At 43.4% G+C, this 18197-nt stretch overlaps 1 protein-coding gene across 1 annotated transcript in view; it reads left to right on the plus strand.

The window, feature by feature from the left end:
- SNX6 (sorting nexin 6) overlaps positions 1-17968 on the plus strand; it is a 33558-nt gene extending 15590 nt beyond the window's left edge. Inside the window, exons 6-14 of the mRNA XM_084792374.1 lie at positions 1036-1159; positions 2886-2981; positions 4202-4307; positions 7796-7871; positions 10047-10086; positions 11982-12068; positions 12903-13062; positions 13142-13227; positions 17278-17968. Of these exons, the coding sequence (XP_084648500.1) occupies positions 1036-1159; positions 2886-2981; positions 4202-4307; positions 7796-7871; positions 10047-10086; positions 11982-12068; positions 12903-13062; positions 13142-13227; positions 17278-17331 (829 nt within the window). The 3' untranslated portion in view covers positions 17332-17968. The remainder of the gene's footprint in view (positions 1-1035; positions 1160-2885; positions 2982-4201; positions 4308-7795; positions 7872-10046; positions 10087-11981; positions 12069-12902; positions 13063-13141; positions 13228-17277) is intronic.
- The last annotated feature ends 229 nt before the right edge of the window (positions 17969-18197 follow it).

Here is an 18197-nt window from a genome sequence, read left to right on the forward strand (position 1 = left end):
TTACTCTTCTTTTTAAGTTTGTTTTCAAGCATCTAGTGACAGTGCCACTAAACCCCTTTTCAGAATGCTAAGTAAGCTACTGTGAAATGATAAATGAGCAAAGTAGATCTTCGTTGGCGGGTAAAGTGACACATCAGAATTGCCAGTTCTGGGTGCAGCAGCAGTCTAATAGACTAATGTCATCACCACTTATAGGCCTGGGAGCTGGAAATCAGCCAGACACGTTACTGCCGAAGCCTCTGGGTTCCAGGGGCCCTGATCATGGCTCTCTTGTGGTCTGGTTAGGGGTTGGATAACAGAGCCTTGGGTTTGTTCTACTGCCACCTCCATCCTCTGCACCCTTCTTTTCTGTCTTCACTGAATGCCTACTCTCTCAGAGGTCAAACTGCTCCCAACCCTGAGCCTGCTGGTGTGCTGGTACGTAAAGCTTAACACTTCCTGCACGAAGTTGAAAGGAGAGTATTGGGCTTTTCCTTGAGTGGTCCCACCACCAGCACCACACACATAACAGAGCTGTTGTGTGCTGCCCTGTTGTTGCTGGGGTTCATTGACAATGTACCTTAAACACATTTCCTCAATATACTGTCATAAATAGTTACTCTGTGGTTTTATATATAGGTAAAAATAATTATTAACACTGAAAATATGATTAATAAGATTTGGATTTGTGTGTGTGTGATTAGGTGTCTAAAGGCTATAATTATATAAACATTGAGTTGTTAAGATTGTATCAAATAATGACTCTATAGTTTAAAAAAAAAATACCCAATAGTGACCTAACATCAACATGCATAATAGAAAAGTTTGTAAAACTTGAGATATTAACATTCAGATACAATAAATACTAAAATAGCATGAGGCTTTTTCTTAGAAATGAATTTTGTATTTTTACTAAACAGTTCAACTAAAAGCTTTGCTGATGTGAATTATGTCTTTGCAGTCCTCGTTTTATATTTAGAATGCTCCAGAGAATAATCACTAGAATGACTTTCTTGTTGATGCCATTGTTTACTCTTAATTTTGTGTTGTTTCTAGTGAATATCTGGCAATTTTCAAGAAGACAGTTGCAATGCATGAAGTGTTCCTGTGTCGTGTGGCAGCACATCCTATTTTGAGAAAAGATTTAAATTTCCACGTCTTCTTGGAATATAATCAAGATGTAAGTGTCAGACTAATGAAAGCAGTGGTGGACGTTGTTTCTGCTCTTTGTCATTTTCTGTAAGGGTTGGCAAGGCGGGGAGCTATCACTAGCCTTCATGGGCACTGCCTTGGGCTGGGTAGCCACTACCAGGAGTTTTATAGTCGTAGAGAGGGTCAAAGGCCTTTTTCAGAATACTTTTATTTCTTTTTTTGATTCTTTGAGACAAGAATTCTCTGTGTAACAGCTCTTGAGCTATCCCAGACTCACTTTGTAGACCAGGCTGGCCTCAACTCACAGAGATCCACCTGCCTCTGCCTCCCAAGTGCTGGGATTAAAGACATACACCACCATGCCCGGCTTTTTTGCCTTTTTTTTTTTTTTTTACTTTATTTTTCTTTTAAATAGGCTTTTGGACTTTCTTTTCTTTGTAAAGTTAGATGTCTTTACTCATGTGTACCAGCGGGCACCTGTACCTCACAGCCATCTCACTGGTCTGCATGCTTTGCCTTCTCCAGGCAGTGTGAAGAGCCACATTTCAGTGGGCAGGCAGTTTCAGGAAAACTAGAATGGATCAGTCAAACCAAATTAGAAGTTGAACTTTCATAATCCAAAAGCAGAGACTGAGGTATCCTAGGTTGGCCTCAAGCTCCACACAGCCCTGGATGACATAGACCGTATGGTCCTCTTTCCTTCAAGAGTGCTGGGATTATAGTGCTGCTAGGGGTAGAACTCAGAGATTTATTTAGCTTCTGTGAACTAAGCTACATCCCTAGCCCCAAAACTCTACACCCCACATTTTAGCCTGTATTTCAGGCCAGCCTCAAACTCTCAATACTGCCTTTGTTTACTTAACTAGTACTTAAAATCACAGGCACACACCATCAGAGCCAGACTCAGACCCAAACCTTTTGTTTTTGTTGGTTGAAACAGGGTCTCTCTGTGTAGCCTTGGCTGTCCTGGACTCATTCTGTAGACCAGACTGGCCTGGAACTCACAGAGATCCGCCTGCCTCTGCCTTCCAAGTGCTGGGATTAAAGGCGTGTGCCACCACTCCTGGCATTAGCTTGGTTTTTAATACCAGGCATGATATCTCTCTTGTTGAGTGGGTCTTAAGTTCAACTAGAGAGTTGTTGGGTACCACCAAATATGTGTGCCACTACTGCCCCTGTAGGGTTATCACAACATGCTGGTTGCTGATTTGATTCATATGCAATGTAGCTAGGTAGGCTGTTGGTTGTCTCCCTCCTTTGTAAGCTTACATGTCACCTTCTGGTACCATGAAAGCTCATCCTCAGGGAGGGATTGTTCAGGTCAGTGCCAGCTCAGAAGCCTCTGGGCTCTGTTTGTTAAGTACATGATGTGTTTAGCAGTACAGACTTCCTCCCACTTTTGGGGGAATGGGTAACCAAGAGCAACAAGGTATACTGTTTATTCTGGGATTCTCTTAGACAAAAGAGGGCTTCTTGTGTTTGATATTGGGATTTCTGTTAGACAGTTTTTCCCTAGTAACCTTCACACTGCTTAAAGTTTTCTTTGTCTCCCTTGCCCTTTGAGTTGATGATCCCAACAGAAGATGAAAGGTCCTATTCAGCGTAAAGGGCATCAGAAATGTGCCTGACGGGTTTCAGAGCTGCAACCGAATCATAATGATGCGTTGTACTCCACGGTCCCTCTGCTTAAAGCAAGTCCTGTAGTAAGCTTCCACTTACGTATTTTGTTTGTCTTTTTACTGCCTTTCTTTCAGTTGAGTGTGCGAGGAAAAAATAAAAAAGAAAAACTCGAGGATTTCTTTAAAAACATGGTTAAGTCAGCGGATGGAGTAATTGTTTCGGGAGTAAAGGTAAAATTTATACTTGATAAGCAGCCTTAGTTGGTAACAAATTCCTTTTTTTTTTTTTTTTTTTTTTGGTAGATAGGGTTTTATTATATGGCCCTGTTTGGCCTGGAATTCACACTATCCACCTGCTTATGCCTCTTAAATCCTGAGATTAAAGGTGTGTGCTGCCATACCTGGCTACCCTATGTATTTCATGGATGTACTGGGGATCTGACCATGAGGCACCTGGGTGGAAGAGAGAGAAAAGGAGAAATGTCTGTGTAGAATGGATATTAAATCACATGTGCATGGGGCCTTCAGGGTGTATAGCATAAACAGCTAGAGCATGGGCCACCTCCATGCATTTGTTCGTGCTTGCAAATACTGGGGCCGACCTAGGGTTGGATGTAGGTGGATCTCAGCTGAGGTTTTGGTAGTGTCTTTGGATAAATGTGTGATCTTGGGAAAGCTGTCTTCTCTAAATCTGTTTCTCCATCTTAAAAATGAAATAATCTCTGGTTCTCAAGACTGTGGGAAAGATGAATGAAATATGAATAAAAAAATTTTTTTTAAATTTATTTATGTCTATGAGTACACTGTCTTCATGCATGCATACCCCTAAGAAGAAGGTATTGGATCGTATTACAGATGGCTGTGAGCCACCATATGGTTGCTGGGAATTGAGCTCAGGACCTCTGGAAGAGCAGCCAGTACTCTTAACCCCTGAGCCATCTCTCCAGCCCGAGTAAAAATATTTTAATAGTCAGTTACTAAATAGTAACTATTTTTTTCTTAATGCTATTTTTTAAATGGTATGAGAATTTATTTACTTGACATCTTTTCCAGTAAATGTTATATCAGCAAACATTAAGATAGATAGTGCTTCTATTTCATTGTTACTGCCTGCTCTTATGGCTACGGGAAAACTTGTGTGTGCTATTTGCTTACACTCTGAGCTTGTGTTGACTGTCCAGGTACTGACTACTCCAGCAACGACTCAGTCGGCCTCCTCCCAATACTGCTGTGCATTGAGAGTTAACATTTTTCTTATCTAGTAGATGTAAGCCACAATTAGTTACGATTTTGGTATCAATGGACATATGTAACATAATATATTAATTGGTACTTACAGTCTTCACTATGACCCTACAAGTTAGATATGTTTATACCCATTTTTATGGTAAGGACAACTGATATTGATATGTTTGAATTGATGGTTAAATGGCACTTTTTGTATCCCGCAGGATGTAGACGACTTCTTTGAACATGAACGAACATTCCTTTTAGAATATCATAATCGAGTTAAGGATGCATCTGCTAAATCTGACAGAATGACAAGATCTCACAAAAGTAAGACTTCTGTGGTGAAACTTTTTTTGTTGTTTTTTTTTAATGTTTGTTTGCTTTGCTAGGCATAATGCTACTGCGTGTCTTTAATCCCAGCACTCAGAAGGCAGAGGAAGGCAGATCTCTGTGAGTTCAAGGTCAGGACAGCCAGGAGTCTGTAGGGAAACCCTGCCTCAACCCTTCACCCCCAAATATATTGTTTTATGTGCATTTGTGTGTGTGTGTCTCAGTTTATGTATGTGCACCGTGGAAGCCAGAAGAGGGCATCCGATGGTCTGGAACTGGAGTTAGGTGGCTGTGAGCCAGCCGAAGAGAGTGCTGGGAACCAAACCCAGGCCCTTCGTGGGAATGGCAGGCACTCTTAGCCAGTGTGTCTTCTCTCTACCCTCAAACTTATGTTCTAATTCAAATAAGTGTGCACATTACCTACAGTTTACAAGTATAGTCCGAGTGTAGAACAGTGGTTAATTGTGGCCTGTAACACTCAGGCCCTTCACGCATCCTCTTTGGGACAGAATGCATCCCAAGCTCTTCTTGAAATCAGGAAGTCAGGCAATGGTTATGCACGCCTTTAATCCCAGCACTTGGGAGACAGAGGCAGGCGGGTCTCAGAGTTTGAGGCCATCCTGGTGTACAGAGTTCTAAGACAGCCAAAGCTATACAGAGAAACTCTAGCTTCAAACAACACAAAACAAAACCAAAAATCAAAAAAGAAATCATTATGTAACCAAAAATGGCCTAGAACCTCTGGCCCTCCTGCCTGTGTTTTGATTATAGATATGTACTGTATCCAGTTTTTATGTAGTGCTGGCCGTCAAACCCAGCACTTTGTGAATGTGAAAAACACACACTCCCAGTTGAGCTACAGTCCTAGCCCCCACCTGTTTTAATTTTGTTTGGCCATGCACTGTGAGGCTTCCTGCCTCAACTGTCCCAAAGATTCCTCTTTTTTTTTCTTCTACTTCTTTTGGGTTTTTCAGACATGGTTTGTCTGTGCAGCCCTGGCTGTTCTGAAGCTCTCTTTGTAGACCAGGTTGGCCTCAAACTCAGATCCACCTCCCTCTGCCTCCCAAATGCTCAAATTAAAGGCATTCGCCATCATGCTTGGCTTCCCAAGACCTTTTTAAGATGTGTCTGCTGGTTTGGTTTGTATAACTAGCAATTCCATTACTTAGGGGCCAGCCTGGGCTATGTAGCAAGCAAGATGAGATGGCTCAGTGGCTTGCTGTACAAGCATGATGACCAGTTCAATTCTGGAAATCCATATAAAGTTGGAAGGAGAGAATCAACTCAATAGTGTAGTCCTGTAGCCTCATGCTGTGACATGCCTGTGCCTGTACACAAACTCACACATCATACACACTAAAATAATAATGAAGTTTAAATAAGTAAATTTCTAAGGAAGTAAAAGAAAATGGAAGGGACGGGGGGGGGGGGGGGATAAATTGAAGAAAATATTGGTGATTCCTATTCATTTGGCAAGTAGATGGTGCTTAAAGAAAAATGATATGTATGTTCCTAGTTGATAATCACAAAATAATAATGGTGTACAAGTATATGGCAGGAGGGTTATCAGTGAGCCTTGGGCCACCTCATATTAAATTCTGGAATTACAGATATGTATCACCACACCAAATTTATTCAAAATGTAATAGATGGAGAGATGTCTCAGTGGTTCAGAGCACTTGCTGTTCTTCTAGAGGACCTAAGTTTGATTCCCAGCACCCATGCTGGACAGCTCACAACTGCCTGTAACTCCAGCTCCAGAGGATTTCACATCTGTCCTCTTTTGGCCCCCAAGGACATTGCGCACGCGCACACGCGCACATACATGCACACACACACGCACACATACATACACACACCAAAACAAAAACCAGAAACCCATAGACAGATACATAATTTAAAATGTTTTTAAACTATAAAAAGATAGAATACATCTAATTTAAATAACAATAATAGTAAAGTGTTTATCTGTTTAAAGTAATTTGTGCAGCATAAGTATGAGGGTTTTTGTTTTGTTAAGAAACAACACTAGGGGGCTGGAGAGATGGCTCAGAGGATAAGAGCACTGACTGCTCTTCCAGAGGTCCTGAGTTCAATTCCCAGCAACCACGTGGAGGCTCACAACTATATATAATATGATCTGATGCCCTTTTCTGGTATGCAGGTGTACATGTAGGCAGAACACTGTATACATAATAAATAAATAAGTCTTAAAGAAAAAAAAACCACTAGTTAAAATACTGCTATTTTATTCCCAGATAACCATCTTGCTTATTACTAGCTAATATGTGGTCATTACTTTGTGCTGTGTTCCTGTATGTAATTTATATTCCAGACACTTTGTAATATATAATAACTGATTTTCTACATAAGTGTGAGGTGGGTACCACTGTTATCCTCATTTCCACATGAGGCTGCTAAGACATAACCAAGGTCATGAGAGTGAGGCCGCATTGCATGTATGCCTCTTACTCTGAACTAAAGCAGCACTTACTATGATCCCCCCTCAGCAAGTGAGCGACTGTGGGTAAATCTGTTGAGTCCTTTGCCGTGTAGCATCTGTGAATAAAGGAGCTGTCATTTGTGTGTGTGTCTCAAGTCTCTTGTTCTAGTTCGTACCTATCAGACCTCCTCAGTGACTTAGCTTCGCTAGGATTTATTACCAGATTATTGTAAGTCTCTTGGTTGGTCACTCTGCCTTTTCTGTCTTTCCACTTTTAGACTGCAGATAGCAGCTTTTACTGGAGGGCTGGAAGGCTGTAAGATCTTTATTTTATTTTTAAGATTTATTTATTTATTATGTATACAGTGTTCTGGCTGCATGTACACCTGCAGGCCAGAAGAAAGCATCAGATCACATTAAAGATGGTCGTGAGCCACCATGTGGTTGCTGGGAATTGAACTCAGGACCTCTGGAGGATCAGTCAGTGCCCGTAACCTCTGAGCCATCTCTCCAGCCCCGTAAGATCTTTATTAGGTTGAGTTTAGCACCTTATGACTTAAATATTTAGTGATTGTCTATCCCACTAAACCAAACTCCTGGTTTGCAAGACCTTGACTCCCAAAATGCTTACAGTTTTTCTGTCCTCAGCTCATTGTCTCCCTTTGTTCCCAACAGTACTGAGTCCCACCTGCCCTCTGCCTGTGTCTCCTCATTCCTGTCACTTCCCCCTCCCTGCTCTTGTTTCCTTTAGTCAGTGTGTGCTCATGTCACCTGGTAAAGATTTGCTCATCCTGCACTCTTCAATTCACTCTGTAGTTTCATAGTCTTCTCAACTTAGGTGACATTACATACGTCTGCTCCTAAAGCAGTTTTTACGTGTCTGACATATCCGTCGTATTGCACTACAGTTGCTTGCATCCTCTCCCTTACTGGGTAGCTTATGTTACATTTTGCAGATAGGTCATCGGTAAGCACTTTTCAATCAACAGGGTAGTCGTATGTTATTAAGACTTGCTTTTTAATTCTTAAACTTTCTCCATAGGTGCTGCTGATGATTACAATAGGATTGGGTCTTCGTTATATGCTTTAGGAACTCAGGACTCCACAGATATATGCAAGTAAGGATTATAGTTAAGATCTTTATAAGTAAAGCAGAGGAAGGGCTTTGCTGGCAGAGAAGGAAATAGTACTTGTAGTTTACTTAATTAGACCATTTTTGATAACCTGGGATTTTTATTATAATGAAATGGCTGGTTTCTTTTTTCACTTCTTATTTTTAATTATTATTTTTAAATTTCCAACACTTCGGGCTGGGCATGGTAGTACATCCTTTAATCTCAGCACCTAGGAACAGAGGCAGGCAGGTATCAGTGAATTTGAGGCTAGCCTGGTCTACATAATTAGTTCTTAGGCCAGCCATGGCTACATAGTGAGACACTATCAATCAATCAATCAATCAATGTTGGATGCTTCACAAATTTGCTCTGTGTTTAATTGGAAGTCAAACTAAACTTTTTTTAATGTCTTGGTTTCCCCTCCCCCCAAGTCCTGGGACGAAACCCCAAATCTTAGAAATGTTAAACAATTAAAGTAGTCTACCATTGCCAGGCATGGTGGCTCACACCTTTAATCCCAGCAGTTGAGGCAGGTGGATTGCTGTGAGTTCGAGGCCAACCTGGTCTACAAAGCGAGTCTAAGACAGCCAAGACTACACAGAGAAACCCTGTCTCAAAAAACAAAAACAAACAAACAAACAAAGTAGTCTACCACTGAGCTAAATACCCAGCCCCCAGCCTCCCCCACACTTATCACAGTCACCTGTAGCCCATACATACAAGCTCAAACTTACTGCATAGCCAAGAAGGGCTGGGCCTCTGGACTCTCCTGCCACTGCTGCCTGACTGCTGAATGCGTGCGCCACCATTCTAGCACTCATTTTGAAAATTTTAAAAAAAAATTGTTTTTGTTTTTGTTTGTTTGTTTTTCAAGAGGGTCTCTCTGTGTAACTTTGGCTGTCCTGGACACACTTTGTACACCAGGCTGGCCTTGAACTCACAGAGGTCCATCTGCCTCTGCCTCCCAGAGTGATGGGATTATAGGCATGTTCCACTGCACCTGGCCACATTGAAGTTTAAACAACTTTTTTTTAAACATTTATTTATTGTGTGTGTGTGTGTGTGTCCGTCCGTCCGTCCGTCCATCCGTCCTAGAGATGTATACCACAGGAAATCGTGGAATTGAGGCTGATGCAAGTCTGGTATACATGACAGACACCTTGTCTCAAAAATAAAATGGGGGGCGGACAGAGTAGTACACATCTTGTCCCAGTACCTAGGAGGCCAGGAAGAACAATTTTGAATTCTAGGCTGGCCTTGGCCACACTGTAAGACTCTGTCTCATAAAACCAAAAAAAGAAGGGAAAAGATTAATCTTAGAACTGGAAAAATGGCTCAGCTTGGTTCCCAGCGTGTCTGTGTGTGGCTTACGACCAGCTGTAACTTCAGTTCCAGGTGTATCACTGTCTTCTGCACAGATATGGCATGCTCATATTTAAATTTATATTTAAGTTTATACTTCTGCATAGATATGGCATATCTACATTAAAAATTTTAATTTATATACGCTTACATGCAGGCACATAAAAATAATACACACATATTTCTTTTTATTTGTATGTATATGTGTGTCTGTGTAAGTGTATGACAACTGTGTGCTGGTGCCCTCAGAGGTCAAATAATGTGTCAGATACCCTGGAGCTGGCGTTACAGTAATTGTGATCTGCAAGACATGGATGCTGTAAACAGAGCTCAGGTCCTCTGGGACAGTAGCAAAGGCTCTTAACTGCCAAGCCACCCACTCCAGGCCCCCTCCCACCCCACCCTCTTTTTGTTGAGATAGATTCTTACTATGTAACTCTGGTCTCTCTCTCTCTCTTTCTCACTCTTTTCTTTTTTGGTTTTTTGAGACAGGGTCTCTGTGCGGCCTTGGCTGTCCTGGACCAGCTTTGTAGACCAGGCGGGCCTTGAACTCACAGTGATCCACCTGCCTCTGCCTGCCAGGTGCTGGAATTAAAGGCGTGTGCCACCATGCCTGGCTGATTCTGGGATTTTAAATAAGCAGCTTATTGTTATAAGTGTGTGGAGTCTTCTGTTAACAAGCGCATCGGAAGTTCTGTGTGACAACACAAGAATGTCCTTTACAATGTGGTTTGGGGTCATTGTCTTTAAACATTTAAAGTAGAAAAAGTAATCAAATGATGCAAAAATACTAAGGAAAGTGTTTTTCCCTTGCAGGTTTTTCCTCAAAGTTTCTGAACTGTTTGATAAAACAAGAGTGAGTACTAAACTTAGAGACCTACTGCGTAGAATCATCCCTGTACTAACAACATTGTATTGTTCCCTTAACACAGCGAGGCAGAGGGTTCCACCCATGCATTGCCAGACAAAATGAAAGGAATGTTTTTAAAAACTTGTTCAAAATGCCAATAATCCCAGCACCCAGGAAGCTGAGGCAGGGGGATTTCGAGTTCCAGACCAAACTGCACCACTATCTTTAAAAAAAAAAAAAAGTATTAGAAGGTGGCTCAAGGACTAAAGGCCTTTGCTGTCATGACCAGTGTTTGACCTTTAGAACCCACATGATGGAAGAAGAGAACCAACTTCTACTTTTTTTGGCTTTTTGAGACAGGGTCTCTCTGTGTAGCCTTGGCTGTCCTGGACTCACTTTGTAGACCAGGCTGGCCTCGAACTCACAGTGATTCACCTGCCTCTGCCTCCCAAGTGCTGGGATTAAAAGGCATGTGCCACTACGCCCGGCTGAGAACCAACTTCTAAAGGCTGACCTCTGACCTTCCACACTAGCACTGTGGCACATGTGGCTCCATTTTACAACATTTTGCTCCTACTAGAATAATGTGAGCATTCAGGTTGCTCTGTGAGCTCACTCACACTTGGTGGGTTTTCACCTGTGTTTTAGCTACTTGGTGATCATGCCTTTTAAGAAAAAAATAGACAATTTAAACAGTAATTTCAGATATAACCCAGGCTAGCCTTGAACTTTGTGTAGTTGAGGATAACCTTGGAATATTGACAGTCCCATCTCCACCTCTTTAGTGCTGGGATTGCGTGTATACATCAGCACACCTGGCCTAGTTTCAGATTTGCAGAGAAGTATATAGAGTAGTAAAGGTTCTGTACGTATTAGCCAGCTTCCCTGAAAAGGACCCTGTGTGGCTTATAACGCTTTATTCCAGATGTTCAGCTTTGTCTGTGTTTTTGTATTCGTCTTGATTGCTTTGTTAAAGTTGAAAATCTTTTTTTGGTTTTTCAAGACAGGGTTTCTCTGTGTAGCGTTGGCTGTCCTGGACTCACTTTGTAGACCAGGCTAGCCTCGAACTCACAGCAATCCACTTGAGTACTGGGATTAAAGGTGTGTGCCACCACGCCCAGCTATAATAATTTTATTTTAAAGATTTATTATTTTATATAGGGAGCTCTGCCTTCATTACACCTTCAGGCATCAGATCTCATTATAGATGGTTGTGAGCCACCATGTGGTTGCTGGGAATTAAAGTCAGGACCTCTGGAAGAGCAGCCCGTGCTCTTAACCTCTGAGCCATCTCTCCAGCCCCACAATAATAATATTGTTTTTCTCACAATAATAAGTTTTGAAAACTACCCCTTCCAAATGATCAGAGCCAGATGTGATGGACCACGCCCATAATCCCAGCACTTGGAGGCTGGGGTTGGGAGATCATGCCTTCAGGCTGCCTGGGCTACATAGTGAGACACTGCCTCAAAAACAACATTACTTTTGTCCTCATCTCTGTTGTAGGTGGCTGTTCAGGACAGGGTTTCTCTGTGTAGCCCTGGCTGTCCTGGAATTGGCTCTGTAGACCAAGCTCACAGAGATCCACCTGCCCCTGCCTCCTGAGTGTAGGATTCCAGGTGTGTGCCACCACCACCACCCACCTTCCCTTGCCATCTCACCCCACATGCCCTCATCTGTTGATGAGCACCTACCAATCGCCACTGCAGTAGATTCCATAGTAGTGGGGCTAAATGGATAAGAAAGCCAAGTTTTTCATAAACTCATTAATGTTATTTGATTTTTTTCTGTTCATTTCTTATTGGAATTACAAAAGACAGGCAGAAAAAGCAGCTTCTCCAGTGTTTTTACTTAAAGCAGAACATAACAGGTGATTTAATGCCCAGGTCCCCCCTTTTCAGAAAATAGAAGCTCGGGTGTCTGCTGACGAGGACCTCAAGCTTTCCGACCTGCTGAAGTACTACTTGAGGGAGTCTCAGGCAGCTAAGGTAACTTTGTCTTTCTTCAGAGAGTAGTGGGTGGAAGGTTGGAAAGATCTGATTTAGGGGGCTACTAAGAAGCTGTGTGTGGTCTCTTTCGTGGCTGGGATCCCAGCTCTTGGTGAGGTGCTCAGGAGAAATGAGTATGAGGCTAGTGCGGGCTCTGCAGTGAGACCCTGTCGCAAAAAGATGAACGGTATATGAAAGCAACTAAAGTTGGTTCAGATGGTTATTCAGCTCTGTGCACAAAATACAAACCCTGAGTTGTAATTTTTTATTTATTTGTTTGTTTGTTTGTTTTTGGTTTTTTGAGACAAGGTTTCTCTGTGTAGCCCTGACTGTCCTAGACTTTGTAGACCAGGCTGGCCTTAGACTCACAGAGATCCACCTGCCTCTGCCTCCCAAGTGCTGAGATTAAAGGCTTGTACCACCACACCTTGCCCTGATTGTAAATTTTATTTGTTTTGTTTTGTTTTGTTTTGTTTTTCGAGACAGGGCTTCTCTGTGCAGCCTTGGCTGTCTTGGATTCCCAGTGTAGACCAAGCTGGCCTCAAATTCACAGCAATCCACCTGTCTCTGCCTCCCGAGTACTGGGATTAAACCTAGTTGTAAATTTTAAATGAGTTGTAAAGTGTGTGACTTGTTTCAATTTAGCTGTTATTTATTACAAACATGTAAAGACTGGGGGCATAGTTAGTGATGAAGTATGAGGCCTTGTTCAAGCCCCAGAACAAAGTATTTAGAAATTCCTGCTATGTAGTGTCACCGCTGCTCCTGGTGGTGGTGGTGTGTGCACCTAACCGCGGGCAGGGCACAGCGCACACTGACTGCTGTGTCTTGCAGGACCTCCTCTACAGAAGGTCTCGGTCACTGGTGGACTATGAAAATGCCAATAAAGCACTGGACAAGGCGAGAGCAAAGAACAAAGATGTTCTACAGGCTGAGACTTCCCAACAGTTGTGCTGTCAGAAGTTTGAAAAAATATCTGAATCTGCAAAGCAAGGTACTGTTGTCCACGGGCCTTTCAGCGCAGGGCCAGCCTTACAACGGGGTCATTCTAATCGCTTTATTTTTGTTTTCAGAACTGATAGATTTTAAGACAAGAAGAGTTGCTGCATTCAGAAAAAATTTAGTGGAACTTGCAGAACTAGAACTGAAGCATGCAAAGGTAGTGCCATTAAATACTTAAGTTTTAAATTAAGCCAGTTATATAATAGATGCTAGTACTTTGACCAACGTCCTAGAGGAGGTTGACGCACTGTCCTTGGTTTGTTTGGATGGTTTTGTTTTTGGTTTTTAAAGACAGGGTTTCTCTGTGTAGCCTTGGCTGTCCTGGCCTTGCTTTGTAGACCAGGCTGGCCTCAAACTCACAGTGATCTGCCTGCCTCTGCCTCCCGAGTGCTGGGATTAAAGGTGTGCGCTTTGGATGCTTTTTTTTTTTTTACACTTCTGTGTGAACACATGTGTGCATACTGTGTGGAGGTCACAGGACACCCTCTTTGGATTTGCTGCTCCTCTTGTATAGTTTCCAGATAGAAGTAGGGACCGAGGCCTATGCAGTAAGTGTTCTTACTTGCTAGCCCTCTCGTTGGCCTTTATTTGGGGTTTTGCTGTTTCAAGTACTAGGATGGCATCTAGGTTCTGTACAAGTTAGTGCATTCTGTCACTCGGCTCCATTCCCTCCTGACAGAATGGGAATATGTTGTTTATTTGTTGTTGTAGTTGAGGCAGCTTCTCACTCTGGGCTCGGGTAGAGCTCACTGGGTAGACCAGGCTAGCCTTGAACTCAGTGACCTTTCTGCCTCAGCCTCTACTTGAGAGGTTGTTCTCTGACCTGCACACATGCTGAGACACACACGCATGCATGCTTGCACATACAAAATATTGTTTTAAAAAATATACCTGGTGTTTGCCAGTTGTGGTAGTGAATGCCTGTAGGATGCACTTCAGATACACACACACAAATAAAACATATCTTCTTAAAAAATAAAAATGTCTCATAAAAAAAAATGCCATAAGCCGGGCGTGGTGGCGCACACCTATAATCCCAGCACTCGGGAGGCAGAGGCAGGTGGATTGCTGTGAGTTCGAGGCCAGCCTGGTCTACAAAGCGGGTCCAGGACAGCCAAGGCTACACAGAGAAACCCTGTCTCGAAAACCACCCCCCCCCCGAAAAAAAAAGAAAAGAAAGAAAAGAAAAGAAAAAAAGCCATGTAATCAATCAGTTTTCCTTTCAGTGGGTGAATGGACGGATTGTGGTGTATTCCTGGGTAGGCTGTTACTCCGTGAGAGCAACAGAAGGCTATCAAGTCCCAATAGAACAGGGGTGTTGTTGTTTTGGTTTTGGTTTTCTCTCCAGACAGGGTTTCTTTTTCTTTCCTTTCTTTCTTTTTTTTTTTTTTTAGATTTATTTATTTATTTATTATGTTTATGGTGTTCTACCTGCATGTGTGCCTGCAGGCCAGAAGAGGGCACCAGATTTTATTACAGATGGTTGTGATCCCCTGTGTGGTTGCTGGGAATTGAACTCAGGACCTTTAGAATAGCAGGCAGTGCTCTTAACCTCTGAGTCATCTCTCCAGCCCCCCAGACAAGGTTTCTTTACTATTGCCTTAACTATTCTGGAATTAGTTCTGTAAACCAGGCTGGCTTCCAACTCACAGAGATCTACCTGTCTCTGCCTCCAGAGTGGTGGGATTAAAAGTTTACAACACTGTAGCCCTGCAAGATAATACTTTTTTCTATTATTTATTTTTATTTCAGGTGCATTGGTGTTTGCCTGCATGTATGTCTGTGTGAGGGTGTCAAGAGTCTCTGAGACTGGAGTTACAGACAGTTGTGAGCTGCCGTGTGGGTGCTGGGAATTAAACCCAGGTCCTCTTGAAGAACAGCCAGTGCACTGAAGTGCTAAGCCATCTCTCCAGCCCAAGATAATTATTTTTTAAAACCCATCAATGTGTGTTGGAGAAGTAGCTCAGCAGGCAAAGAGCACTTGTTCTTGTAGAGGGGGTAGGTTGAATTCCTAGCCACCCACATGTGATTTGCTGGGAATCAGATGCCCTCTGCTGGCATCTAGAGGTACCAGGCATGCATGTACTAAAAAAAAAATTTTTTTTAATCGTGGATGGTTTTGCTTGAATCTACTACTATTATGCTAGCTGCCGAATGCTGATCTTCACTTTTCTTTTAGGACACTGCATATGTTAGGCAAGCATTCTACCACTGAGCTACAGCCCTGCCTCAACTGGTGATCCCTTCTCTTTCCTCCTCCTTCTGCTCTCCCTCCCTCTCTTTTCCTTTGAGACAAAATCTCCTAAAATTTACTCTGTAACCTCGGCTTGGTTTAACTCTTGGCAGTCCTCTGTCCTGAGCTCCAGGATTCCGAGCTGCTCCTATGCACATTATGTGTTGGGTGGTCTGAGCAAGAATGGCCCCATTGCAGGTGGTAGTGGTGCACTCCATTAATCCCAGGGGGCAGGCCCATCTCCGAATTCAAGGCTAGCCTGGTCTACTGGGTGAGTTCCAGGACAGCCAGGGCTACACAGAGAATCCCTGTCTTGAAAAAACAAAAAAAAAAAACCAAAAGACCCTATAGGCTCATATAATTGAAAGCATCCCTATCAGAGAGTAGAACTCTGGGTCTGGAAGGATTAGGAGCTTTGCCTTCTCACTGGGGCTGGACTTGATGTTCCAAACACCCAAGCCAGCCCTAGACTCTGCCTGTGGATCAGGATGGAAAGTCTCAGAGATTGCCTGCCTGCTGCCATGTTCCCCACCATGATAGTGGACTGCCCTCTGAAACTATAAGCAAGCCCCCAATTATAATGCTTCCTTTTACAAGAGGTGCCTTGAACATGGTATGGTGGTACACCCCTGTAATCCTAGCAGCAGACAGAGAGCCCAGCCTGGTCTCCAGAGCAAGTTCTAGGACAACCAAGGCCACAATGAGAAAGCCTGTCTTGAGAAACCAAAAGGAGAGAGAGAGGTGCCTTGGGTACGGTGTCTTCACAGAATTAGAACAGTGACTAAGACATATGGCATTGCACTATAAGAGTAAACTTTTCACTGCATGTAGAGGTTTATAGCAGTACCCCCTAGCCCCTGGGAGTATGAGGCAGGAGATTGTCAGTTTGAGGCCATGCTGGGCCACATAACAAAGCTTTGCCATTTCAGACCTGAGTTGTAGTGGGTGGGAGACAGGGAAGACTCAACAGATAAAAAGCAGAATGTGGTGGGAATCTGTAATGCCAGATGGTGGCTGGTTAGGGGTTCTCTTGCTGTGAAGAACCCTGATCATGGCAGCTCTGGTAGAGGAAAACGTTTAATTGGGTCTCGTATACAGGTTCAGAGGTTTTAGTCCACTATCTTCGTGATGGGAGGCATTGCTGCGTGCAGGCAGTCATGGCACAGGAGAGGCGCCTGGGAGTTCTGCCTCTGAATCGGCAGGCAGCAGGAAAAGAGAGAGAGAACCACTGGGCCTGGCTTGGGCATTTGAAACCGCAAAGCCCATCCCCAGGGAAGTGGTCCCTCCGACAAGGCCAAACCTCCTAATGCCATTCCTAAGTAGTCAACTATGAGTCTCTGGGGCCATTGTTACTCAGACCACCCCAGTGGGTGTGGGAGAGGTGAGACGGGGTGTGTGTGTCTGTCTGTGTCTCTGTGTCTCTGTGTCTGTCTGTCTGTCTGTCTGTCTGTCTGTCTGTCTGTCTGTCTGTCTGTCTCTCTCTCTCTCTCTCTCTCTCTCTCTCTCATACCTTGTTGTCCCTTTCACATGCACCTCTTAATTCTGTAGAATAATTTTGCCTGCAATGTTAGTGTTTTTATTTTAAAATACGAGTTTAATCCCTCTCATACAATCAGAAGTCAGTTCATTACTTGACCCTGGACACTGAAGTCTTTGGAGACAGGGTTTTTTGTTTGGTTGGTTGGTTGGTTAGTTGGTTGGTTTGGTTTTTCAAGATGGGGTTTCTATGTGTAGCCTTGGCTGTCCTGGACTCCCTTTGTAGACCAGGCTGGCCTCGAACTCACAGTGATCTGCTTGCCTCTGCCTCCCAAGTATAGGGATTAAAGGTGTGCACCACCCCGCCTGGCATCAGAAGTCGTATAGGACCCTTGTCAAAAGGTATCAAGGGGCCAGGCCCAGTGGTTCCTGACAACAACTCTTTCAAGCTGTCAGGGCTACAGAGGCTCATGATTAATTTTGTTTCCGCTTTTCTAGGGCAACCTCCAGCTGCTGCAGAACTGCCTCACTGTTTTAAATGGAGACACATAGGCCACACTCACTTTCCGTTGAAAAGGGCTGCCTTCAAATCTGGTTTGTTTTCTGATGATGTCCAGCATCTGAGCTCACTGGGAACAACAGACAGCGGGCACGGTGCGTTGGCTCTTCTTCTGAGAGACAGTGGAGCTGCGGGGCTCACTGCCACCCCGCTGGAATGTGGCCGTCCAAGAAGCCCAAAGTTCAACCCTCTCTTTCTTTAAGTAGCCTGTCTTAACTGCGCGTTTATTTCCTACGTGGCGACTTTATGGCTGCCGGCCTTATTTACCTATGAATCACTTGTCCGATTTTAACATCCTCAGAGTACGTTGTTCACACAAGATAAAGGCCTTTCTGGATTTTACTTTTTTTTAAAGACATTCTGTGTTCTTTTATGTATCCATGTAAAGCATCTTAATGAGACTTACTTTGAATTAAAGAACTTAGAAGTTTTGGGCCAGACTTTATGTAAGCTTTATAAGTATGATCTCTGAATTGAGAAGCAGATGCGTTAGTATGTTTGCCTTAAATTGTGGACTAAACCGCTGTTGTAAAATGCCCAGGGACGCCAGGGGTGTTTTAACTGCGTGCTCCTTGTATCGATCTGGAATTTGGGGTAGTGATAATAAATCTACTCCAGTATTATGCTTTACAGTGCAGGTCTTCTTTCTGTTTTCTTTTTTCCCTTCCCTTATTTCTTTTGAGATGGCCACTTGAACCAAGTTCACCAAAAGCTTTACCGTAGAGTGACCTGGTCTCCTGGGTCGGTGTACTACACTAAGGTGCGGCTGGACAGAGGCAGGCAACCACTTCCGAAATGCAGGAGCATCCCAGTTCCAGGATCCTGCCCCTAGCTCAGCCAGTTAGCCCTGAGACATTTG

Source organism: Acomys minous (assembly GCF_964271855.1).
Source record: "Acomys minous genome assembly, chromosome: 8".
NCBI lineage: Eukaryota > Metazoa > Chordata > Mammalia > Rodentia > Muridae > Acomys > Acomys minous.